This window comes from Heptranchias perlo, chromosome 16, assembly GCF_035084215.1.
Source record: "Heptranchias perlo isolate sHepPer1 chromosome 16, sHepPer1.hap1, whole genome shotgun sequence".
In the NCBI taxonomy this organism is placed as follows: Eukaryota; Metazoa; Chordata; class Chondrichthyes; order Hexanchiformes; family Hexanchidae; genus Heptranchias; species Heptranchias perlo.
The window spans coordinates 45,528,104-45,555,732 of NC_090340.1; the positions used below are offsets into that span (position 1 = coordinate 45,528,104).

At 42.9% G+C, this 27,629-nt stretch overlaps 1 protein-coding gene across 2 annotated transcripts in view; it reads right to left on the minus strand.

Moving 5' to 3' along the window:
* Positions 1-27,629, minus strand: part of nfat5b (nuclear factor of activated T cells 5b) — a 158,809-nt gene that overhangs the window by 27,878 nt on the left and 103,302 nt on the right. For both annotated transcript variants that reach the window (XR_010965974.1, XM_067998070.1), the window contains exons 8-12: positions 27,298-27,353; positions 22,245-22,377; positions 21,209-21,280; positions 13,878-14,029; positions 9,796-12,352 (exon numbers count right to left, since the gene is read on the minus strand). Coding sequence is in view for 1 of the 2 variants with exons in the window: in XM_067998070.1 (XP_067854171.1) it covers positions 9,796-12,352; positions 13,878-14,029; positions 21,209-21,280; positions 22,245-22,377; positions 27,298-27,353 (2,970 nt within the window). In the remaining variant the exon portion in view is untranslated. The remainder of the gene's footprint in view (positions 1-9,795; positions 12,353-13,877; positions 14,030-21,208; positions 21,281-22,244; positions 22,378-27,297; positions 27,354-27,629) is intronic.

Sequence of the window (27,629 nt, forward strand, 5' to 3'; positions counted from 1 at the left end):
AACAAATTTCTCTCCATCCAAGCCCCTAATGCTATGGCTGTCCCAGTCAATGTTGGGAAAGTTAAAGTCCCCTACCACTACCACCCTATTTTTCTTGCATTGTCTGTAATCTCCTTACATATTTGCTCCTCAATTTCCCGTTGACTATTTGGGGGTCTGTAGTACAATCCTATCAAAGTGATCTCTCCCTTCTTATTTTTCAGTTCTACCCATATAGACTCAGTGGGCGAACCCTTGGATATATCCCCTCTCACTACTGCCGTGATGTTCTCCCTAATCAAGAACGCAACTCCCCCTCCTCTTTTACCTCCTGCTCTATCTTTCCTATAGCATCTGTACCCTGGAACATTGAGCTGCCAGTCCTGCCCCTCCCTTAGCCATGTTTCAGTAATAGCTATAACATCCCAGTCCCATGTACCCATCCATGCCCTGAGTTCATCTGCCTTGCCCATCAGACTTCTTGCATTGAAATAAATGCAGTTTAATCTCGACTTCCCTTGGTCTTTGCTCTGCTTTCTCAGACCATCTGTCCTGTCATGTTTTGTACACTCTCCCTTACTGCCTTTTGTTTCTGTCACCACTTTACTTCCCACTGACTTCCTGCATTGGTTCCCATCCCCCTGCCACATTAGTTTAAACCCTCCCCAACAGCACTAGCAAACACTCCTCCTAGGACATTGGTTCCAGTCCTGCCCAGATGCAGACCGTCCAATTTGTACTGGTCCCACCTCCCCCAGAACCGGTTCCAATGGCCCAGGAATTTGAATCCCTCCCTCTTGCACCATCTCTCAAGCCACATATTCATCCTAGCTATCCTGTCATTCCTACTCTGACTAGCCCGTGGCACTGGTAGCAATCCTGAGATTACTACCTTTGAGGTCCTACTTTTTAGTTTAACTCCTAACTCCCTAAATTCAGCTTGTAGGACCTCATCCCGTTTTTTACCTATATCGTTGGTACCTATATGCACCACGACAACTGGCTGTTCACCCTCCCCCTCCAAAATGTCCTGCAGCCGCTCCGTGACATCCCTGACCCTTGCACCGGGGAGGCAACATACCATCCTGGAGTCTCGGTTGCGTCCGCAGAAATGCCTGTCAACGCCTGGCCTTGCAACTAGCTCTGCCCTATCCACTACTGCAGTGATTGCCTGATACTGCATGATTTCTGCCAATTCTTGTGTCATTTGAGGTGGGGAAGGCTGGATAGACTACATCTGGTATCACCCTGAAAGATAGCAACCTCATCTGTGCCTGATGCTGAGAGGCTCTTTCCCCTGGTTGGAGAGTCTAGAACTAGGGGGCATGGTCTCAGGATAAGGGGTCGGTCATTTAGGACTGAGATGAGGAGAAATTTCTTTACTCAGAGGGCTGTGAATCTTTGGAATTCTCTACCCCATTGGGTTGTGGATGCTCAGTCGTTGAGTATATTCAAGGCTGAGATCGAAAGATTTTTGGACTCTAAGGGTATCAAGGGATATGGGGATCGGGCGGGAAAGTAGAGTTGAGGCCGAAGATTATCCACAATCTTATTGAATGGCGGAACAGATTTGAGAGGCCGTACAGCCTACTCCTCCTCCTATTTCTTTTGTTCTAACCAAACTATGCCCCTGCTGCTGAACATGCCTTCAGCACATTCTCTGCTCTTGGTGGAAGCAGACTTCTGAGCAGCAATGAGGGCACTCTTTCCATCTCATCCCCTAGCAGGTTGAAACTGGATAAGGGAGCCTCTTGAAGATTGGAACGTAAGGTCTTTGTTCCAGCAGTCTGAGCATTCATAAGCAATAGTCTGACTGGACTTAGGACCTCTGTGACCAGGGGCTCCACTACAGATGGCCCCAGAGTTGTCTCACATTCCATGCTGAACTGTAGTTCTGTTAAACGGTTGTGCACTACTGCACAGATGTGGTCAGTGGACTCCTTCACACTCGTTACCAGATCATGCAGAGTTTTTGGCACGTCCTCTATGAAAATGTTGATGCTCAGAGAGTACTTTTCTTTTAAATACAGGACCATGAGGTCTGATGAGGGAGAACACAAACTACTCTCCAGGCAGCAAGTTCCTCCTGTTTCACTTGCTCCATCTAGGGCTCCTTCCTAAAATTCACTACCTAAATCTCTTGGAGTGAATGTACTAAAACTGGTGCTTGGGCTGTAAGGAGTGAGTGATGCAAGGTGATGTGATGGTTTCTTCTGCTGCTTGGGGATATAGCTCTGATTATTGTATGATACCTGCAGAAAGAGAAGAGCAATATATATTGCAATGATGGTTGCTTAATGCCCTTTTAAATATTTATTAGGAGAAAAATACCTTGTGACATGATCTTGTGCTTCAGTGTATACTCGAGTGGCAGTGACTGAGTAGGGTAATAAAGGACACAAGAAGGATAGTGCTATCTCTGAGCATGAGGAAAATTCTATAATTTCACCTCCCCCCACTCCCTCCTAATCCCCAAAGTTACCTCAACATTCACTCTCCAATATTCAACATCCCCCCCAAGTTCACAGAACCTCCACTGGACCAAATTCACAGAGATGCTCTATCCCATCCAACTCCTTACACTTTAGAGACAATCCCTCCTCCAACACTCCAATTCATAATGGCACTCTTCTCCCCCTCAATTGAACTTTGCACTCTTCTTCTCCCCTTCAACTCTTCTTCCCCCTCCAACCCCCTCAGTGCAAACTATTGTTCTCCCCACCTGCTGTTCTTACTGACACTAACCCCCTACCCCAGTCATGCTGGTACTCGCCCTCCCCTTCAGTTAATGCTGGTACTCCCCTTCCTCTGCCACCCACAGCACTGCTCCCTGCTTCTCACTTCCCTTCATTACCATCCATTCCCCTTTCCTTCCACCCTTCATTCCTATCCATACCCCTCTTCCCTCTCCCACCTGAATCCTGCTGCAAAGTGACACCAGCCATTTCACACTGTAGGCAAGAATTCCTGTTCTTAAGAGAATTCCTGCTTGCTCTATGCAGAGGTAGAAATCGCAGCAGGACTTGTGTAGCACTGAAGGGAGCAAATACAGCAAATGCTGGCACATGGGCCGAAGCCCAAAATGCTAAATGTCAGTGTTTATGAAGATCATAGTGGTATAGATAGCAGGAAAAATCTCATGGCATGCATGCAGTCATACTGGGAAATCTTACCTTAGCTGAATTAATTACTCGGGTCTCTAAATCTCTTCCTTTGTGTGGTGGAAACAGTATTGACATGCTCCATCACTTCCTCCCATGTATTCTGTACAGTTCACCTGTGTGCCAAGTAGAGCAACTCTTGTCTGCCACAAATCTTCTTATAGTACCTCTCCTGCCGCATTAGTAAACCAAGGAACTCATGGACATCTATGCTCCATTGTGTCAATGATTTGTAACATGGTCAAACTTTTATCCACCAGAGAAGTCATCCACTTTAATTTGCTACAAGCCTTTAAATCCCTGCCTGTAACGCAGGATCTCTCTCTCCGAAGACCGAGCTCCCACCGAGTGCCAGATTATACTCTAATAGCTCGCTACACATTCATAATTAGGCCTGACCCCAGAAGATTTGGCAGGGTCAGGGTAGCACAACTCTAGTGAGCACAAAGTCAGTTGTGCAAGATTCCTGTTTAATCCATGGTGCAGAAAATCTGCACTCCTATCACCAAAGGTAGTTATCGCACAAAGATGGGATACGGAATTTATTTCGCATATGTTAAATAAACTAACTGCAAATATTTCTCTATAAGCCATGGGTAGTTGAAATAATTCTAACAGCTGTGCACTGGTGCGCAGCTTGAGCAAGCATCATCTGTACTTTATCTTGTACTCTGCTCTGCAAAGGAATAAAGTGCATGGTAATAGACCAAAACATCATCACTGAAAAGTTTATTTCAAGTTTTTAAAACAAAACATGAAACTATTTTACTGCGTAGGAAGTTTTAGATATGAAGTCTATTCCACTCAGAAAGGAAATCTGCAACTCAATTGTGACTTTTTCCTGAATAACTAAGTCTCAAATGAGTTATACAAATCTCGTTCAGAAATGAAATAAACGTCATAGTCAACAACTTCCTGTGCCTTTTCCTATACATACATACATACATATATATATTTATAAGGCACTCAGCCACAGTAGACAGATATATCAAAGGAAAAACAAGGCCAATTTAGTTGAACTGAAACTGGTGCAAGCAATGAATGAATTTATTTACTTTGTCAGTTCTCCGTATTACACAAGACAAGGAAATGTTCTCACAGCAGAACTTACATCAAACAAACTGACCACCAGTGCTATGCAATGGAGGGTGTCGATGTTCTCCTTGTGATTCTTGGCATGAGGTTTCTAATCTCAGCCAGATCATCATTGTAGATGAGAGCTTTTCCAAACAGGGAAGGAAAGGAATTTTTTTAATTAATTAAAAATTAATCAAAGTTTACCCAACAAGTGCATAGTTCAGGGATCTAAGGACAAGTCAGAAAAAAAAATTGTTTTGAGGGAAAGGGAAGGGAAGGAAATGGAAAGAGGAAAGAGAATAAAACCAAAAAAATGAAATTAGATTGCCATTTTCAAATTTTAAATAAATGTACCAAACTGGATATTAGAAAAGTTTGATTATATCAATGTACGCAATCTTATTTAGCCGTGTGAGCCTGAAATTTATCAGTACATCCCTTTATTCCATAGATGTTTGCAGCATAGAAGGCCAATCCAACAATCGTGCCTGTGTCAGCTTTTTGCTAGAGCAACCCACATCTAATCTCACTGCCCCCCATGTTCCTCTGCTTCAAATAGTTCTCAAATTTTCTCTTAAATGGTGCAATGGTCTCTGCCACAAAAACTCCTATGGCAAAGCATTCGATTCTCTGCATAAAGAAATTCTTCTTAAACTCTTTTCCTCACTCTTAGTGACAAGTTTACATTGATAGCCCCGTCACTGACTCTACAACCAGAGGAAATAGCATCCATTTGGATACTGGATCATAGTGACCAAAACAGGGAAGTTAAAACTATTGTCCTTACTAAGCATCTTAACTTGGAAGGAGATATTGCTTAGGATGTGCAATTTAAATAATTTTCTGGATGCTACATGTCTATATAGTATCTTCACATTGATCATATTGGAAAATTTCCAGGCTGCATATGTAGGATTGCACATGGAAAAAGCATTGAAAAAGTAGGGAATTGCATACAAAAACAAAAAAAAATGATGAATCTGTACACGCCACCGTCTGCAAGTTTGACCAACTTGCACTGACTTTCTGAATCCAGTTCAGTTATAAAGATCAGAAACAGCAGAGACACTCCATTCATCAGTATATCTCACCATCTGGCAATTGCATCCCTAACTCATAATTGTTGCTTCCTCTGTTTCAGCCAAATTTTTATCCATGTCTAAATTTAACCCAAGATGCCCATTGGCTTAAGTCGACTGATATTATCTCTTCCAGTCACGATAGTTCTATTGAATATTCTTTGAGCAGTGCTTAAACGCTGTTATTAACAGTGCAAAAATGCATTTCAAAGTACCTGAGGATGTTACAGAAATATGACTGAATTATAGTCAAATTTTTAAGTGCACAACTAATATACTATTGACTAAACAATGGGTTTACATAATTTGGTGGAGTATTAAGCGATACAGACCAGAAGGTCCCAGGTTCAATTTCTGATTTGTGCTGAGTTAGTCAGGGCAGCAACTGGGGTGTGGGGGAAGAATTCAGCCACTTCCCTGTTTGGAGAGTGTGACGGCACGGATGTTGAGTAAGAACAGATCGAGCTTGGCTGTGATACCATCCACAAATAGCCCGCTGATGCTCACTCCCACAAGAATGGCCACTTGGAAGAGCTACTGGAGGGTATCCAGCACCTGCAGAACTATACCTCAGCAAGAGTCAGTGTCTTCAGGAGAGGAAGGGAAAAAATGGGAGAAAACGAAAACAAAAAACAGGTTTAAAAAGTTTCCTGAGTTTTATCTTTTGAAACCAGTCATATTAGTATACAATAAAAGTAACGTGGAATAAAAACAGAAAATGCTGGAAATACTCAGCAAGTCAGGCAGCATCTGTGGAGAAAGAAACAGAGTTAACATTTCAGGTCAATGACCCTTCGTCAGAACTGGAAGAAGTTGAAGATTAAACAGTTTTTATACAAGTACAGAGCCAGGGAAAGGGGGGGTGGGGAGGAGAGGAAAGGACAAAAGGAAAGGACAAAAGGGAAGGTCTCTGGTAGGGTGGAGGGCAGGAGTGATTAATGACAAAGGTGATGATGGTGCAAGGAATGGAGGGTGGTAATGGGACAAGTAAAGAAACAAAAGATAGGTCTAGAGGAGCTGTAAATGGCATCATCAGAACCATTACCAGCACCAACTGTCCAAAAAAATGGAAGCAGTGGTTATGATCTGTAGTTATTGAAATCAGTGTCGAGTCCAGAATGTTGTAAAGTGCCTAACTGAAAGATGAGGTGCTGTTCCTTGAGCTTCCTTGGAGCTTCACTGGAACAGTGCAAGAGGCCAAGGACAGAGAGGTCAGAATGGGAGTGGGACGGGGAATTAAAATGGCAAGCGACCGGCAGGTCAGGGTCACGCTTGTGCAATGAGCGGAGGTGGTCAGCAAAGCGATCGCCCAATCTGCGTTTGCTCTCCCCAATGTAGATGAGACCACATTGTGAGCAGCGAATGCAGTATACCAAATTGAAAGAAGTACAAGTAATTCGCTGTTTCACCTGGAAGGAGTGTTTGGGACCCTGGACAGTGGGAAGGAAGGAGGTGAAAGGGCAGGTGTTGCATCTCCTGCGCTCACACGAGAAGGTGTCGTGGGGAGGAGGGCGGGTGTTGGGGGTGATGGAAGAGTGGACCAGGGTGTCGCGGAGGGAGCGGTCCCTTCAAAATGCTGAAAGGGGAGGGAAAGATGTGTTTGCTGGAAGTGGCGGAAATGGCGGAGGATGATACGTTGAATGTGGAGGCTGGTGGGGTGGAAGGTGAGGACAAGGGGGACCCTATCATGGTTCTGGGAGGGAGGGGAAGGGGCGAGGGCAAAAGTGCGAGAACTAGGATGGACACAGTTGAGGGCCCTATCAATTACAGTGGAGAGGAATCCTCGGTTGAGGAAAAAGGAAGACATATCAGAAGCACTGGTGTGAAAGGTGGCATCGTCAGAACGGATGCAACGGAGACGGACAAAATTGGAAAAGGGAAGAGAGTCTTGACAGGAAGCGGGGTGGGAGGAAGTGTAATCAAGGTAGCTGTGGTAGTTGGTGGGCTTATAATAGATATTGGTTGATAGCCCATTCCCAGAAATGGAGATAGAGAAGTCGATAAAGGGAATGGAAGAGTCAGAGATGGACCATGTGGAGGCGAGGGAAGGGTGGAAATTGGAAGCAAAGTTGATGAAGTTTTCTAATTCGGGCGCGAGCAGGAAGCAGCACCGATACAGTCATCAAAAAACCGGAAAAAGCAGTGAGGGAGGGGACCTGAGTAGGACTGGAACAAGGAATGTTCCATGTATCCCACAAAAAGGCAGGCATAGCTAGGACCCATACAGGTTCCCATGGCGACACCTTTTATTTGGAGGATGTGAGTGGAGTCAAAGGAGAAATTGTTCAACATAAGAACAAGTTCAGCCAGGCAGAGGAGGGGGGTGGTGGATGAGGACTGGTTGGGCCTCTGTTCAAGGAACAAGCTGTCCTGGTGGGGGATGGAGGTGTAGAGGGACTGGACGTCCATGATGAAAAGGAGGTGGTTAGGGCCAGCAAACTGGAAACTTGTTAATTGGACGGAGGGCGTCAGAGGAGTCGCGGATGTAGGTCGGAAGAGGCTGGGCAAGGGGAGAAAAAGAGTCGAGATAGGAAGAAATAAGTTCCATGGGGCAAGAACAGGCTGAAACAATGGGTCTGCCGGGGCAGTCCTGTTTGTGGATCTTGGGAAGGAGGTAGAAGTGGGCTTTGTGGGGTTGGGGGACTATGAGGTTAGAGGCAGTGAGGGGAAGATCTCCAAAGGAGATTAGGTCAGCGATGGTCTGGGAAACTATGGCTTGATGTTCGGCAGTGGGGTCATGGTCCGGGGGAGTAGGAGGAGGTATCGGAGAGTTGGCATTCAGCCTCCGCAAGGTAGAGGTCTGTTCTCCACACAACAACAGCACCGCCCTTGGTAGCAGGTTTAATGACAATGTCAGGGTTGGACCTGAGAGAACAGAGTGCTGCAAGTTCGGGAGGTAGGTTAGAGCGAACGAGGGGAGTAGAAAAATTGAGATGGCCGACGTCACACCAGCTGTTCCCAATGAAAAGATCAAGAGAAGGAAAGGGGCCATAGGGAGGACCAGACTCCTGGTCAAAGAAGTGGGCACGGAGGCGAAGGTGACAGAAGAAGAGCTCAGCATCGTGTTGAGCTCGAAATTCATTGAGGTGGGGACGTAAGGAGATGAAGGTGAGGCCTTTGCTGAGGACTGATCGTTCAGGGTCAGAGAGAGGAAGGTCAGAGGGGATAGTGAAAACACGACAAAGGGTGAGATTGGAGGGAGGGATGGGGTCAGAGAAAAGGTGAAGGGGAAGAAGAATCAGGAGGGACGTTGGATATCTAAGAGTTGTATCCGATATGTCTTCCTTTTTCCTCAACCAAGGATTCACCTCCACTGTAGTTGACAGGGCCCTCGACCATGTCCGTCCTATTTCCCGCACTTCTGCTCTCACCCCTTTCCCTCCCTCCCAGAATCATGATAGGCTCCCCTTGTCCTCACCTTCCGCCCCACCAGCCTCCATATTAAATGTATCACCCTCCGCCATTTTCGCCACCTCCAGCGCCATCCCGCCACCAAACACATCTTCTCCTCCCCTCCCCTTTCAGAATTCCAAAGGGACCGCTCCCTCCACGACACCCTGGTCCACTCTTCCATCACCCCCAACACCTGCTGTCCTCCCCACGGCACCTTCCATGCGAGCGCAGGAGATGCAATACCTGCCCTTTCACATCCTCCCTTCCCGTCCAGGGCCCCAAACACTCCTTCCAGGTGAAACAGTGCATTACTTGTACTTCTTTCAATTTAGTATACTGTAGTCACTGCTCACAATGCAGTCTCATCTACATTGGGGAGAGCAAACACAGATTGGGCGATCGCTTTGCTGACCACCTCCGCTCATTCCACAAGCGTGACCCTGACCTGCCGGTCACTTGCCATTTTAATTCCCTGTCCCACTCCCAACTCTGACCTCTCTGTCCTCTGCTTCTTACACTATTCCATTGAAGATCAGTGGAAGTTCGAGGAACAGCATCACATCTTTCAATTAGGCACTTTACAACCTTCTGGACTCAACATTAATTTTCATAACTTCAGATCATAACCATTGCTCCCCTTTTTTTCAGACAGCAGGTGCTGGTGATGGTTCTGATGTTGCCATTTACAGCTCCTCTAGACCGATCTTTTGTTTCTTTACTTGTCCCATTAGCACCCTCCTTGCCTTGCACCATCATCCCTTTTGTCATTACTCACTCCTGCCCTCCACCCTATCAGAGACCTTCCCTTTTGTTCTTTCCTCCCCTCCCTCTCCTTTCCCTGGCTCTGCACTTGCTTAAAAACTGTTTAATCTTCAAATACTTCCAGTCTGACAGTTAACTCTGTTTCTTTCTCCACAGATGCTGCCTGACTTGCTAAGTATTTCCAGCATTTTCTGTTTTTATTTCAGATTTCCAGCATCTGCAGTTTTTTGCTTTTGAAAAGTAACGTGGATTTGGGGGAAAAGTACATACTTTTTAAGTTAAATTAGGCAGACAAACACTCTTCACTCAAGCAATAAATTTGTTTGTCCTTAGGTTACACTTACCATTTTGAATTCCAAACAAGTACAAGCCAGTCGGTTGTTGAGCTGATGCAGGTTGACTCTGAAGCTGATTCATAGTTCCTTGTGGGTGAAAAAGTGTGCTTTGTTGCTGCCCTGATACAGATGTGTTGGTCTGAAGGACAGGCACATTATTTTGAGGATTAAAAATAGTGGACTGCTGTATCTCTTGTTGACTCATATTGTTCTGTAATGCAGACATTGAAGCTTGAGAAATGAACAGCGTGACCTGTTGATCTTGGGAGCCTCCTGAACTTTGAACTAACTGCATTTGAGGTTGGCCATGAAAAACTGATGACTGTTGCTGGTCTCCCTGAGGCGTCCCATCATTTTGAAGTGAAGAAACTGTAGTCTGATTTTGGAATTGCATGGATGATTGCTGTTCTTGATTAACTGACACCATATTAGGCTGAGTGTGAAAAAGTGTTTGGTTCTGCTGCTCCTGGGAAGCCAAATTTGTATTCATTGGAGGCATGGTATTCTGAGAGTTGAAAAGGATGTTCTGTTGTTGTTCCTGGGAAGTCATACTGCTATTTATTGGAGAAATAGTATTTTGAGAGTTAAAAAGAACATTCTGAGGTTGGTCTTGAGGTGAAGTGCTGTTGTGAAGTGTAACTATTGAGTGTTGGGTCTGAAAGATTGATGCTTGCTGATTTTGCGGAGAAGTGTTAGTCTGGGAAGGGGACAAAGTGACCTGATGTTGAAAAAGGCTCTGCTGTTGTTGCTGCTGCTGCTGCTGCTGCTGCTGCTCGGGAGAAATCATGGTATTCTGAATCTGAGTCATTTGTGCCTGGGTCTGAAAGACATTCACAGATTGCTGTTCAGGATTTCCTGAACTCTGGAGTGTTGGAATTGAGCTCTGTGGTGAATAAAAGCTGATCTGTTGCTTTTCTTGTGACATATTGTTATTTTGAAGTGAAGGCAAGGAGTTCTGAGAAAGAAAAAGAGTGGTTTGCTGCTGGTCTTGGGCAATTGAGGAACCTTGAAGAACTGCCAATGAGTTTTGAGAATGAAACAATGCTGACTGTACTTGATCCTGGGAAGTAGCAGTGTTCTGATGTTGCAGAACATTGTTCGGGCAGTGAAAAAGTCCAGACTGTGATTCTTGTGAATGGGCTGCACTTTGAGCTTGATTTATGGAATTTTGTGGATGGAACAGTTCAGATGATGGATGAGATTGCTGTAAGAAGTTTCCAGGTTGCATTGACATCATTTCCCCACTCTGCTGAAAAATCCCAGTTTGCTGTGAAGACCCACCAGTTTTGACATGCATCATCCCATCTGTATTAGAAAACAAAGTTACTTGAGGCTGATTGTCTCCACTCTGCTGTATCTGCACAATAGACTCAAACATATCGGTTTGTCTCTGGTTTGACTGCACTGCGGCCTCTTCCACAGTGACCATGGAGTTAGAGCACTGAAAAACACTCGAGGAAGTAGTTTGCTGCCTAGGATTCCCGTTGTTTTCATTTCCTGCAACAGTTGTAGCAGGTGAAAACAATCCACTGTGGGATATCTGATGTTGATTTCCATCATTGGACTGCAGACTAGACATAACATGAGTGGTTTGCTGAAAAATATCAGATTGTTGGAGGTTTCCATTTAAAGAACCTCGGACACTCATTACTTTAGGGGATTGGTACAAGTCTGACTGGAGTTGCCCTGATCCAGGACAAATGTTCTGTTGCATTCCCATCAACATGCCTGTCGAGGACTCTAACACTTGTTGATTTGACAATAAATTCTCAGGTCCAGAGAGAACACTGTCAGATCTAGGGAGCGATGAGTTGTCCGAGCTTGAGAACAGACCTTGAGTGAGGTTGCTCTGCATAGTATTCACTTGGTGGAACAGCCCTGCATTCATCTGGTCTTGCACCTGTTCCACAGGTTGTTGCATCGCCTCAGATGGTCCAGATCCGGTAAATAAGACAGAGGTCAACTGTTGCTGAGTCGCCTCCAAAGCCTGTTGAACAAGACTAACATTGCTACTTCTGCCATTGTCGGCATTTGTTTGGAAGTTCCCTGGTTGCATAGAGTGCAAAGCATTCTGCAACTGTGGAACATTGCTGCTTGGTTGGAATATATTGGGTGAATGCTCCTGTAGTGCCTGGGTCTGTGATTGTTGTTGTTGCTGTTGCTTCTGCTGTTGTTGTTGCTTTTGCTGCTGTTTCTGCTGCAGCGCAGACTCAGGCATTTGGGATAAGGATATCTTGGCTACACCACTCTGCAAAATTTCTCTTGGTTGTACCTCCCTTGAATCCAGCAAAATGCTAGCATTGTGAAACTGGTTTGGTTGCTGAAGCAAACCTTCATTATTCTGAAGCTGGCTGGTACATTTGGATGCTTGAAAGCTACACGGTTGAGAAATATCTTGTTTCTGTACAGTAGCCAGAGCATCTGTGCTTGGAAACACGTTTGGTTGAATTTGCTGGTGCTGCTCACTGTCTCCTCCTTGATGAGAGACAGATGCAGAGAATGGAGGCCCTGTTGTGACATTTGAAGAGATTTCCAAAGATTGCTGTCCTGTTCCCATTTCTTGAGTCTTAACGGGTAAAAAAAAACAAAATACTCGTTCAAAGCAATATTAAATTATAATCATGCCTTATACTTACTGCACTATGACTGATTTTGAAAAATTGAAAGCACTTCATATTTTAAACCTTTGCAGTGTTGAATTTCCCTTGCATCTCAAAACACCCATGAACATTTACAGCACCACAATGCATTAATAAATTTTCAATATTCTCAAAGTACTGTAATTATAAAAATTTTTTATATATTATTTTTAGAGAAAAAATGTGGTTATCTACAGTAAATACTTTCTTTTTCACATTGAACATACTTCAAATACCTAATTGAATAGGCAGTAATCTAAATAGGTAGGGGGAGTGAAAGCAAGAGTGTCCTTAGTTTGATGCTATACAGATCATAAATGGCTCTTTCCCATCCCTGCTGTATTTAGGACTTTGATTTATTGGTATAGCTTAGTTATTTTAAAGGAAGCAGAAGAGATTTGAGTTGATATAATAAGGAAGTAAATACACACAAAATTGGAAGCTCAAAAGTCAGGGATAGAACACAAGAAGAGAATTTACATTGAAGGAATGAGGGGTAAAAAAGGTGGGGAGTTTTACAATTTTATGTGAAATCCACCTTAGTGCACCGGAGAACCAAAGTAGTTGTCAGCTTGAGCTGTCAGATCAATACAATTCTTTGTGAAAGAAGAATGTAGAGTCTAAGGCTCCTCAAAGATCAGCAAAGTGATGCACCCTTTTCAAAGAGCAAGAATTTAGGCGGGTAAAGTTTCAGCACCATGATTTTTTTTATAAACACAAATACAGTTTTAGGGATCAATGACGAATGTGGTCTTTAGATTGAATGCTACTGGAGCATGACTTGGCTGGTGCTTTAGTTTTGGTCCATTCCTAAAAGTTTCAGTGACTTGTGCTCAATGATCAGGAGCAGGAGCTCTTGTTCTTCGACGAGCTGGACTCCAAAATATGTCTGCATTGGGGATTGATTGACACCACCCCATCTTTCAAGATCCCCTTTCAAGCTTTTAAACTTTTACAGCAAAACCTGTTTGATAGTTTGGAACACTCTGCAACTGGTGGTAATTGTGTAATGTCAGAAGGCAAAATGTATACATTTGAAACCAGATGCCAACATTAACCAACATTAATGACAAAAGTCTAGTTGAGCATTTTAACCACACAATGACAGATCTTGATACAGAAAATAACACACTTTCCAAAAATTGAAGCTAGTGTTGATGACTACACAAAAATAAAAAGCTTAGAAAAAAAGTATGAAAAATTATGATCACAAAAAAGTTACTGAAGATTGTACAAATTATAATATAAATAAGCATGAGAAGGCAAAATTAACAGTGAAGAAACTAGTAACATACAAGCTGCTACTAATGATTGAGGAAAAAAGAACAGAGGCATGCTTCCAGAACAAGGCATTATAGACAACAGGGGCATAGAAGGGCCAAAGCATTTTTTTGCTCATTAAAGTATTATTTAAAAATTGCATTTCTGCCCATTGAAAAAAAATTTGAATACTTTAAAGACTGTAGATGGTGTCTGATTCGATATCACATCCATTGGAATCATCTCCTCATTCTTTACCACAACAGATGGCAGAAGGGGTGATATCAATGCACTGGGGTGATTTGCTTCATCCAGGTTACAGCCTGTGACTTTCATTGCTGCAGCTATGAAAAAGCAAAAAAAAAGTCATACTTCAGGTATAACCCCTTCCGAACCAAAATTAAAAAATACGTACCCAAAAGGAAAATAGACTGTCATTTAGGTGCACTAACAAGTTTCTAACATCATGTACCGCGTTCATTTTATTCATGCCAAATCATCTTTAAATTTCCTGTGCATACTCTGAATTTACTGTTGGATATAATGGTGATATTGCTACCATCATCTTTGCTAACACTATTGAGGTTAACTTGATTTCAATCTAGTTTATACTCCTTTCAATGCATTTAGAAAGATTATCAGTGAGCCAAATCTAATGATTTTTCAGCATGACTCCAAGCAAACTCCTTTCAATATTATAGCCACCTCCAGTTCAGATTTATTCTTCCCCAGAATCGCATCCTAACCCTAAAGTGGCTATGCACCAACTTCAGTAGTTAGGACTTCCTAATTGAAAGAACAACAACTTGCATTTAATTTAGAAAACATGTCAAGGCACTTCACAGAAGAGAAATGGATGGCAAGCAATAGTATTTGAAGAGAGGACCAAAAGTGTGGCCAAAAAGACAGATTTTGAGCAAGTGAAGAGAGAAGTAGCAAGGTGGAGAGGTTGAGGGAGTTCCAGAGAATAGAATCAAGATGGCAAAAGGCTGTGCCACCGATTGTGGAGCAGAGGGAGGAGGGATACATGGGAGGGCACAGGCTGGGATAGGTTACAGAGATAAGACAGACTTAGGCTGTGGTGATCTCCTGAATGATGTCCACTTTGCTGCTTTCCATTTCCTTCCTGTGGCTGTTGCCTCCACACATCCTTCAGAAATCCTCGGTCGCCCTTCCCTGTACGGGGTTGGACTGGCTTCTCAAACTCCTACTGTTGCACCCGATCTTGTATGCTCCTCACCTCCCTACAGCTATTCCTCGTACCAGCTCCACTATCTGCACTGAACCTGTGAATTTACCTTTCACTCTCCCCTGGTTCCCTGGACTTCACTGTTCTTGGGCCTTTGGTTTCACTCTCATTGCTCCTCGGTCCTCTGCTGACATACCGGATCCACTGGTGTGTACCAATAACACCTGAGGCCACTATGCAACTCCACTGGATCTCTGAATCAACCTGTGCTGGCTCATGGTAGACTCTCCACTCCTCCTGACTCTGTTTCCACTGAACAACATCCAGCAATATGCCCACTGATACTCTACCCCTCGAACAGCTCCAGGATCACTCCCTCTCCATAACTGTCTTCAAACCTGGACACTAGCTCTTTGATGCTCCAAGCCGACTCCATTCTATCTACAAGTTAACATCCCACTACCGGACCTCAGACTTTATCTTTGGACTCTCGCATGAAGTCCTCTCTCTCTCCTGAATAAGCAGAAACTGAAAGAAGTCTGTAGAAAGAATTGTTTAAGTCAGGAAAAGTACCCTTCTTGAGATGTAAACAAGAGCATAAATATCAGGAAGTAACAAAAGTTGGCTCACTTATCAGAAAGGGGCAAATCAGTGGAACAGAAGAACCAAACCATTGTTCGGGCGTGCAACAGCAACTTGCATTTGTATAGCGCCTTTCACATAGTGAAAGGTCCATAGGCGCTTCACAGGAGCGATTAACAAAATGTGACACCAAATCACATAAGGAAATATTGGGACAGGTGGCCAAAAGTTTGGTCAAAGAGGTAGGTTTTAATAAGCATCTTAAAGGAGAGAGATAGAAAGGTGGAGAGGTTTAGGGAGGGAATTTAGGGCCTAGGCAGCTGAAGGCACGGCCGCTAACAGTGGAGTGATTAAAATCGGCGATGCACAAGAGGCAAGAATTGGAGGAGCGTAGAGATCTCAGAGGGTTGAAGGGCTGGAGGAGGTTACAGAGATAGTGAGGGGAGAGGCCATGGAGCAATTTGAAAACAAGGATGACCCAGAATGTGCTTGGAAGGGCGGAGTGTTGAAGATCAAGTAAGAATAATACTGTATTATAAATTGTAGAAACAATAAACAAATTAAGTAATGGATTAAATCAAATATGTCTGGTTCCTGACGCCCTCTGCTTCTGAGTCAAATAAATATAATAATCGTTCACATGGGTTAAACAGCTGGGTCTGTACTATCCGGACAGAATTAATACAACAATTGGCACCCCAGATGGGACTCAGATAAAGAGTACAGAAATTAATTGAGATAAAGGAATTTTTATTTATCAGGAAAAACCGAGAACCTTGGACTTTAAAAATAGTGACCGATCTAGGAGATCTCTGCTAGTGTATGAGGCGCCTTAGTCCGACTAGAGGGGAGGGATTGGATCGGTTGCAGGTCATGAAAAACTGGAATAACTGATAAACTAACTTGAGTTAATATCTGCTGCTGAAACCCTCATCTATGCTTTTGTTAACCTCCAGACTCGACTATTGCAATGCTCCCCCTGACCGGCTTCCCGTATACTTGAGCTCATTCAAAACTCTGCTGCCTGTATCCCAACACCTTCCACCACTACGAGGTTGGGCAGATTGAAGTGCGAGACCCCAGAACACCTCATGTATGAGGGTTTGTGGTTGGAAGGTGTAATCTATCGAACTGAGTATGCAATTAATTGGAAAGGGTCAGCAAGAAGATTGATGAATGAGCGTCATACCAATTGGGTAAAGCTGACAATGTTGTAAAGGCAAATCAGGAACTTAAATACATGGAGCATAACCATATGGAGATAAGGTAATGCTAAAATGTCTTTAATGCCCCTATGATTTTTCTCCTGGGTTGCTCGCAGCAGTGTCCTGGAGATTAATTTTTAAATCTTGGAGACTCCAGGACAATCCTAGAGGGTTGGTAGCCCTATAGGCAATAGTTCCTGCTATGTAACATTATCAGGCAATGGTCTGTCCTATTTCCTGTTGATTACATTGAGAAAATAATATAATCAGCTGACCTACATTGGCAAGCAATTAGTTTCTATATGCATCATGGCTTTCTAGGTAATCACAGATGGTATTCTAGCTCAAGGGTATAACAATAATAAATTGTAGGATTTTTCAGTTAAGATACTGAGAGTAAAAGCCTCTTAAAGGGTTTAACCCCATAACAAACCAAGAAAACTATTCTTTTTGACCAGGATGCTCTTGTTCACTGATTGAAGTATGTCATTACTTACAAACAGAAGTATCAATATTTATTAAAACGCTAACGCTGAAGATGATTTAAAGCTGAGCGTGTCCAATCCTTTGTCTTCGTAGGTGTGTACTATGGAACATTGAGGGCTAAATATAGTTAAAATCCATGTTCCTATTAATTAGCAAATATCTCAAGTTGCTTATGCTAACAGACCTTTTGTGTTTGGATTAGGATTTATCCACTGAGGCAACAGCACTGAAAGTAGCCCTTTCGTAGGAACTGCTAGACAAAAAAGATCAAGGTCCATCTAGTTCGCCTTCTACCATCCTGGTGCAATGATACAATGATACAATGATAATGGAGTTATTGACTAATCATAGCACATCAATCTCTATCAGTTAGTCTACAACAGACCCAGACATCATGACGTGATGAAAAACCCAGTGATGCAAAGCTTAAGGAGCCATAGGTCCAAAGTCACCTGTTCCTCCTAAGCATACTACACTTGCCATATGTCATATCTCAAATTACTCATATACTGTATCACAAAATATTTTTTCTGAAAGAATTCTATCTTTCCAAACCTCTCGGCCCACAAAGTTCAAACAGGACAAATCAAAGGATAAGAAATACAAGTGCAAATAGGATAGAGTTGCCTGGATTGCCAGCTGCCGGTTAGACATTCCTGATTTAGAGAATCAATTACTCTATGCAACTATTGACCTTTTTTGTGACACAGATCAGGAAACACTAAAATTTGGTCCTACTTCCTGAGTTAATAAAGCCAAGTTGGATAATTTGCTAGTTATGGCTGTTGTAATTGGAAATTTTATCTTTATTTTCCGTTTTTCTCCCCCCAGCACCACCACACACTAAGCCTTGTTTAAAGGACTCTACTAATGCTGTACACTGGGAGGGGAAATTAGCGCATTAGAGCAACATGTGTTGCCCTCAGATTTTACCAGTGTGGGAATATCTTGCCCGTGTTCTGTGCACCTCCTCATAAGCATAGTTAAGGTTAGGAAATCAATATATCGAGAAACACAAGTACAAACATACATACTTTATTGTGGCACAATGTGTCAATAATCCACTGGGTTGCTTGCAATCTTTTAGACCAATGCTGTAGGAGTTCAGAAACTGCTAAATTTACAGCACTGGCACGCTGTGTTAGACAAATTTTTATTCTAACTATCATTTTTTTTGTTCTGAAAGAAAAGTCGTTTTTCTTTTCTTAAACCTACCTGCTCTAAGTCCACTAGAAATGCTGTTCATAAATCAGAGATTGATACATGCGAGATCAATCTGGGATGACTGCGATTGCCCTTCTCTTCCTGTACTCATCATTTCCATGGGGTCACTGTTGCACAACCAGAAAGAAGAACACTGCCCAATTTTTCTTCTCTCCAAGACAGAGACATCACTGTACCACTATTGCCCTGGCTAAGATCAGCTAACACAGCACAAATCAGGAATCAAACCTGGACTCTTTCTGGTTTGAATGGTTAGTAGATAAACATACGAGTTGAGGCACTGAAATAATTGAGGGGGAGGCTACGGGTCACAGTGCTTAGTTAACAAGAATGTTTGAACATTCCTTATATTTAGGTTTGCTGCAAGTTGTGCCAGCTTGGAAATGGCCATCTGATGGAAAGAGAGGGAGGACAACTTCCCACAGTGCTCAACGGTACCTCAAAGGAGACAACCAAGCAAGGACAGTCACGTCTCCAGTCCTCAAAGAGGAGGACACCTTTAATGCAGGGGTCTAACCTGCAGGAAAAATATGTTTATTTAAAATATGGTGGAAAATAAATGTGTAAATTGATGTCATTACCTGGATGCTTATTAATTAGCATGCATTGTAGTTACTGGACTGACTACAACTGTTACTAAAAAAACACAATTAAGTGCTATCAACCGACCAGCACCATAAAATAAATGTCAGGAATGGGGCTGTTTGCTGAAAATTCCACAGTGGATGGCTCCATTCACAACTCTTCTGATAATAAAGCACCCCATGCTAGCCTACAGCAGGACCTGGATGACATCTAGATCTGGGCTGATGAATGCCAGCTAACAATCACACCACTTAAGTGCCAGGTAATGATCATTTTCCAATGACCTTCAACTGTAACTCTATTGGCAAGTTCCCAATCAACATCTTGGGGTTCACTATTGACCAGAAATTGAACTGGACTAGCCATATCAACACCATGGCTACAACAGCAGGCTGGGTACTCTGTGATGAGTGGCTCACCTTCTTATCCCTCAAAGCCTCTCCACTACCTAGATGGCTCAATTGGAGTGTGATGGAATATTCACCACTTGCCTGGATGTATGTAGATGCAACAACACTTAAGAAACGCGACACCATCCAGGACAGAGCAGTTCACTTGATCAGTGCCCCCGCCACTGAGCTCAATATCCATCACTGGCACACTGTGGCTGCTGTATGCATGATCTACAGGAGGCACTGCAACAATTGATCAAGGTTATTTCGATAGCACCTCCCTCCCCTGCGGCTTCTGCCACCAAGATGGACAAGTGCAGCAATATTGTGGGAATACGTCAGCTCCTAGTTCCCCTCCAAGTCATGCACCATCCTAACTTGGATACATATCACCATTCCTTCGTCGTCATTGGATCAATATCCTAGAATTCCCTACCTAATACCAATGTGGGAACACCATCACTATAAGGACTTAAGTGGTTCAAGTCGAAGGCCCACCACCTCAGGGCAAACTAGGGATGTGGGATAAATGTGTTCTCGCCAACATCACCCACAATAATTTTTTTTAAAAATCTATTATGTGATATTGCTTGGGTTGTACAAGCTTCCTGGCACCATTTTTTAAAATACATTTTTCTATTTTTTGTATAGGTTTAAATAAACTGTTCTATTTCCACACTTAAATTTATACCTTTTTTTTAATATAAAAGGTGGGAAAGGAGGAGCTAGGCAAGTAACTAAAGCTAAAAACATCACATAAATAACCACTTGTACAGAGCACTTAGCTGATCAGGACATAATTATTTAAAATTTCAAAACATTCAACCATGCTGGCTGACTTTAATTAATTTCATATCTATGAAGTGTCAAAATGGTTGATATCAAAACCAACATTTTTGGCATTTCACGTGCATGGCAAGATATAAAGCATCTGTGCGGAGCTCTGTGAGGCTCCCCATTATCCAGTAGGTGGTTTAGTGTTGATCATAGAAAATTCTATCAGTGGGCTGATCTGAAATGAACATCATATATGCATCAGAGGTACACAAAGCTGCACTTACAAAATTATTCTTGTATTAAGAACATCATGAAATAGTAATCTTCAGTAAGCTGAAATACAAAGATGTTAAGACTGCATAATAATAGAGATCAGCAACAGGATGGTGAAGAGTTGATAAAAACTTGGCCATTACCTTTCAAACATTATACCAATGACGACACATCATGTACCCAAAACAGTACATAAAGTTTGACCTTCAAATATCTTTTGCAACTCAATTCACTTCCTCAAACAGCAGGAGCTATAATGATACCATTTACATGCATACCATCGACTCGCTAATGTTCTTGGGCAAACTTTTCATAATTGAACTCCCCCCTTCCCCCGCCCCCCCCCCCACCAAGGTAAAGAGAAACCTTGCACTGTTCGCAACTTCTTTAAATATGTATATTTTAATCCCTATTTTCTCCCCTTCTTAGCCTCCTATGGGCTGCACCTGGATTTTGGCTAAGAGGATAAGTGGATGACTGCAGACATTTTTACAATCTCTGTCAGTGCAACTCTGTGGCTAGCTGGTGGAAGTGAAGTGTGATGCAAGGTGGAAACCCTGGGGTCACAGGGGCCCCCAAGTTATTCATCACTGTTCTGTACCCTTAACATTTATGCACACTTCCCAAAAAGCTACTCCTTTACATCTCCACATCACCTTTACATTTCTAAGTTCCTGACCTCCACTTGTGTTGCTAATTTGACAATCCAGTTAAGTTCAGCAATTTGCTGTGTATGGGAAACCAGAACCCCTGGTTGTACAGGTAATCTTACTTTGTATTTTTTTTATGTAAAAAGAAATACCATTTTACCTTTCATTGCTTCTTCAAAGGAACATGGCTGTACAGGAATTTCTTTCTTCACACTGACATCTGATGAGTTCACTGAAGCAAAAATAGAACACACACTGTAATTTTCAAAACTCAACTTTTTTGTCCAGTTTTCTCTTTGTCAAACATTTTAGCTATTTATCTATATAATACCCTCCTTAGTTTTCTGGGAAGGTAGCTGAAGCAAGAATCGTGGCTATTAGGTTACTGTACGGCATCAAAAACGTTTTAACAAATATATGTGTGTCCCTTAAAACTGTAAACAATGTTCTCCAAAGCTATAGATCATATCAACTGCAAAGGAGAGTCCAAGCTTCTTGCCTTTGTAGCTTGATAAGGTGCATGGAGCCTCACCGGGCACATATAAAGTCAAGGCTCCCTTTAATTTGCATAAATCTCAAGCTCCGGCTTTTAACAGATCCGAGTTTCCTGATTCAGAATTTATTCACTAATGAGGCAATAGCACTAAAAACAGGCCTTTGCAAAAACTCGAGGCCCACAAAATCAAGCAAGACAAACCAGCAAATAAGAAATATCCAAGTACAAATAAATCTAAGTTGCCTGGATGGTTTTCCATGGCTGATGGGCTGCAAGGACCCTCTGGCTATAGTTTGGACATTCCTACCATAGCAGATGTGCCAAAACTATAGGAAAATATAAAGAAAAATGTAGCTAATAGGGTTTTTGGTTGAGGCCAGAATACATTAATTTCATAGTTAGGGAAGATTTGTCTGGAAGGAGGCCAATTACACTTGTGATCAGATGTAAAATTTGGAGATTAACTTTGTCATGATTTTGCCATGCTCTGGTGAGGCTAACAATCACACCTTCTTTTTCAGTTGGCAGTGACTGCCTATAGGCTAGTCCTTAACAGCAGCTTTCAGCAAGGCCACTACTTCATTAACAAAAGGAAATATGCTTCTGCTGGGCAGGATTGGTCAAGCTTTTTGCTCTCAGAGCCGAAAGATTTAAATAGACAAATAAAAGATGCAAAAATGTTGTATTGAGCTTCACTAACCTGGATCTGGAGTGAAAGTAAAAGGCTGTACTTCATGTGACCTTCCAGCATTGGTTACGACATATATTCCAACTGAAACTGGTGATGTTATGTGTGGATTGTGATATGGAGGAACTTTAACAATAAGGTGATTCTTTGAAAAGAAAATAGGAAAAAAAAATCACATGTATGATGAAATACAGGTAATATTAATAATCTCAAATCCTTTCAAGAATGTGTAAAAATTAATCATTTGCCTGTTTAGGAATAAAACAATGCAACAAACAACAGTGAAATTCAAAATGTTGTACAAGGAAAGGAAACTAATTTCTGATGTGTCCTGAGTAAAGAGCAACAACATATGTGAATATATCTGACACCAGTGAAAAATCAAAACTTTATTGGAGATGGGAGATTCTGATCTTAAGGTGGGAATCCCAGCTGTGGAACTGAGCTATTAAATGTCCTTGCCCTTATGTAAATCCAGACTGGGTAGAAACGGTAGGTTCCCTTCCTGAAGATTGTTTTCTGGTGCTAGCTCACAATTTCCCAGATTTTCTAAATTCAAATTCAATTTCACAACAAATCCAGTACCAGAACCACGAGGCTGCCATACCCTGACAGGAAAAGCACTCTGACTTTGCACGGTGGCTTCCCAGACATCCAAGCTGAGATTTGAACATGTGATGAATTGCATAGAAGAAGCTACATTCTACTACACAATGGTGTAAAATGTTTTGTCTTCATCAAGGTGAAGAGATGTTTATGGTGCGTTTTTCTTTGCATCTAGTATCTGGATCAAGCATCCCGAGGTCTACTGCAGGTTGGATTCACAATGAAAATATCTGCCTACCGTTCATTGTTGGCAGTCAACATTTTTGGGATTTAATCTGAGTGTCCATATGCATAAACAATAACCAGCATGGGTTGGATCATTTTCTCTCCCCTCCCCTACCCAACTTCTATTGCTGTTGCTGCAATTGATTCTGACTGCTACATACTATGGACAGGAATTCTCATGAGATCAGGAAATCTCACCCAAGGTACGTAGCACTGGAATCGCTTACAGCAGCAACAGCAGAACTCTGCCAGGAGCTCCGAAGTGGTGCTGTGAGAGGAGAGGGGGAAAATAGTCAGCAGTGCTTGAGAGGGTGGGGGAAGAATGAAGTAACTGGGAGTGGTGTTTTGGATAGGTGGACAGGAGGAGAGGGCAGAAATCTGGAATGACACTTTTCTGTGGGATAAAAAGGGGCATTCCTTGGTGGGGGGGGGGGGGGGGGGGGAGAGAGCAGATGCTGTGACTGGGGCTGGGGGGGGGGGAGGGAAGGGGAGAACTTGGGGGAAAGGAAAGAGAATTTTCAAGGCATTTTGAAATGGAATGTTGTAACCTACTCAGCAATTTTAATATATAAAATAGATTCTTGGATTTCTCGTGCCGCTGCTTATGGTGACCAGTGGATTTGTTGATTTATCCCGTAATATATGATACATTTTCAGGGCCTGAGGAACGGTCTTAGACCTGAAACCTCAAATTGTGTCTCCATAATGCTGCCTGACCTGCTGCTTGTTTCCAGCTTTTTCTGGTTTTATATTATCAGGGCCACTAATTCAGGGTGATTGAATATGTTAAATCCACTTTTATTACAAAGTATCACAGGACTATTAGTGGTACTTTCAGGATTGATTCCCATGAATATGTCCATATTTTTATGAAAGAGTTCAGTCAATGGCCTTGATTATTATTAAATTTTCACTCATGTATGAAGTTAATTTTTTAATCTTAATTTTTTTTAAAGCCAAGGATACAGAAGCTGATGGAGGAAAAAATGTTACAAGATGCTGGTTAGTAGGAGGTAGCAGTACTGGGGAGTGGGGGCAGCAACGTGATTGGTGTAAGAGATTGGTCCTGGGATCTGGGTCGCTCGACTCATCGATCGACAGTTCCGACGGGCCACAGCGAAAAATCGCATAGACCTCCTCAGAAGACTAACACGGGACGCAACCAACAGAGTACCCTTCGTCGTCCAGTACTTCCCCGGAGCGGAGAAACTACACCATGTTCTCCGCAGCCTTCAACATGTCATCAATGACGACGAACACCTCGCTATGGCCATCCCCACACCTCCACTACTTGCCTTTAAACAGCCACCCAACCTCAAACAGACTATCGTTCACAGCAAATTACCCAGCTTTCAGGAGAACAGCGTCCACGACACCACACAACCCTGCCACGGTAACCTCTGCAAGACATGCCAGATCATCGACACAGATACCACCATCACACGAGAGGACACCACCCACCAGGTGCACGGTTCATACTCCTGTGACTCGGCCAACGTTGTCTACCTCATACGTTGCAGGAAAGGATGCCCCAGAGCATGGTACATTGGCGAGACCATGCAGACGCTGCGACAACGGATGAACGGACACCGCGCAACAATCGCCAGACAGGAGGGTTCCCTCCCAGTCGGGGAACACTTCAGCAGTCAGGGACATTCAGCCACCGACCTTCGGGTAAGCGTACTCCAAGGCACACGACAATGCAAAATCGTCGAGCAGAAATTGATAGCCAAGTTCCGCACCCATGAGGACGGCCTCAACCGGGATCTTGGGTTCATGTCACGCTACACGTAACCCCACCAGCAAACAAAAGCTATCTGTTTTTAATATAACGGGTCATTTGCTGGCTTTCTCTGCCTTCCGGATGTTTCTGCCTCTCTCTCTCTGTTTTTTTTTCTGTTTGTTTTTTTTTTGTTGACTGTATATTCGGGGGCTCTGTAGGTAACACCTCTCTGTCTGAACACTGTGATTGCCTTGGCAACGGGCAGTTGCAAAGACTATCTGCAATCACCATGTATTGCTCTGTGATTTATAAATGCGTAGGCTTCGAGGAGTTCCTGACATTTACCTGAGGAAGGAGGAAGCCTCCGAAAGCTTGTAAATTTCAAATAAAATCGTTGGACTATAACTTGGTGTTGTAAAATTGTTTACAATTGTCAACCCCAGTCCATGCCCGGCATCTCCACATCCTGGGATCTGGGAGTACTGGTTGGGGGGTGGGGGTGGGGGGGGGGGGGGGTGGAGGGGTGGAAATGGGGTATGGCGATGATGGGAGGAAGGCCTTGAGATATGGAATACCAGGGTAGTGGTGTGTGAAAGCACTGGTGAAAGGGGGATGTTGGGCGTAGGAGTATTAGGAGGGAAATTCTAGACAGTGGGAAGCAGCTGCTGAGAAAAGCTCGACGTATTGGTTTCATCGAGGCGAGGCCACAATAGCAAGTGTGGTGCTTGGCCTGGAACTGGGGACGTGGGGGAATGTACAAATGTTTGAGGCAGAGTGGGCCCAACAAGTGGGAATGAGAAGAAATGGGGAGAGAGGAAGGTACAAATGCTTGAGTCAGAGTGGGATCAGCAGGAGGCAAAAGGAGGGAATGTGGGATAGGTACATGTACTTGAGGTGAGACAGGAACTTGAAGGACAGCAAAAGTAGGGAGTAAGATGCAAGACACAGGCACTTGGAGCAGCAAAGACAGAAGCAGCAGCAGCAACAAGGACGACAGCAGTAGAAAGGAGTAGAGGAGAGGGAAAAGCAAGATCAGTTAGGTACAACGAGAGGCAGTAGGAGGATGTAAGCAGGGCTTGGGGTAGATGAGGATGGAAGGAAGCGGGAAAAAGAGGATTGAAGAAGGATCCTTCCCCAGAAGGTTTAAAAAAGTAAATGGCTTCTCCAGGAGTGATCTGCAAAAGCCTGTTGTTACAGATTTGTGTCTACTATAGAGACCATCTTGAGTTCAATGGCGTCAGTCACAACCTTAAGCAGTCTGAGCATCTTAATTTTATGGGAGTTGACTCACACTGTCAAATACCTACTTATAGGATAACATAATCCTACAGTAAACAGTTGATGAGACAAGATGATATAAATAGTTAATCTGCTTTATTTCCCTTCCAGTGAACTTACAGAGCAATAGTTATGATTACATTCACTTATTTCCATCAACGTAACTTGTCTTCACATAATGCAAAAATAATGGACACATATTACAACACTTCCGTCTTGCTTGATTTTAAGCTAATTTTCTAACCCTTTTTGCCTGTATTCCATCCTTCTAAGTCCTTTGCTGCCTGACCACCTGTGAAACATGCTGTTTCCAAAAGCCAGACTCTAGTATCAGCTTTTAGTCAAGCTGACTCTCGTCTCTCCCAAACCCCACCTCAATAGAAATCACTAACCTAACTTGGCAATAACTTCTGCTGAAATCAAATAGATAGAGTTGATGCAGCAGCAATGAGTGCGAACAATCACTGAAATGTCAAACTATCTTTCATTGACTCCACCACACTGGTTCACACACCCCTTCTGAATTCTCATTTATAACTGCTAGCCCCACTGTCCTGTGAATGTAACGCTTGAGAGATAAGGTTGCTCAATAGTAGCATTTTAACTTATATTACACTAAGGATCCCCAATAGTGGCAGAGTTCGAAATCCCAAAATGTGCCACTTGTATCAGTTAAACAGCAAATAGTGACATTTAAATAGGGAGTTCCCCCGCCAGCATGGCAAATACTTTTAGGGGATCCCACATCTACATGAAGAAAACCCACATTTCTAGCAGTGATCAGAAACAGGTTTAGGTTGATTAAGTATTTAAAAAAAACTTTTATGTGCCTTTTTAAAGAGCTGATGTGCTATTATTTCTTAGTGGGATGGGGACGGAAGTCAGTTTGGGGCACCAGCCACAGGTACTGTCCTGTTCAGGCTCAGATGGCAACTACCTTGGAGACGACTGCTGGGACAATCCAAGAGCACTGTGCCACCTAAATTGAAGGTGGTAGTTGAGAGGAATAAATCAAAAATAAATATATCATATGCATAGATTGATATATTGTTTATGACATGATAGGCTGGCATGATAGAAACAGCATGATGGAAACGACAGGATGGAAATAGGCATGACAGGAAAGTGTTACAGGAAGTAATTGTGACATTACAGAATAGATAACAGGAAAGTAAATTTGAACACAGACATTCCTTCCCCTTCAGGAAAAATGCTTCGAGTATCTAAACTCACCTGATGAAAAAGCTCCATGTCGATTTCAGCTTCTGCTTTCCAAGAACTATTTTCATCTAGTTAACATCAGAAAATTTTAAAAAATTATTCAACGTTCTAGCAGTAGTTTGTTTTTCTGATATTTTGATTCCGTAACATATAAGTGTTGATTAGAAACAGTTCAGAGAAATCTTCTTAAAAGTTACCCTGTGCTTAAAGATGAATCATAATGTAAACATAATGTGGTATAAATTAACAGCAGTCATTTTCCTGTGCAAGTGAATTACTGCCCACAGCATTCAACATATCCAATATTATTTTCAAGTTAAAATATGAAATACCAGGCTGCCCCA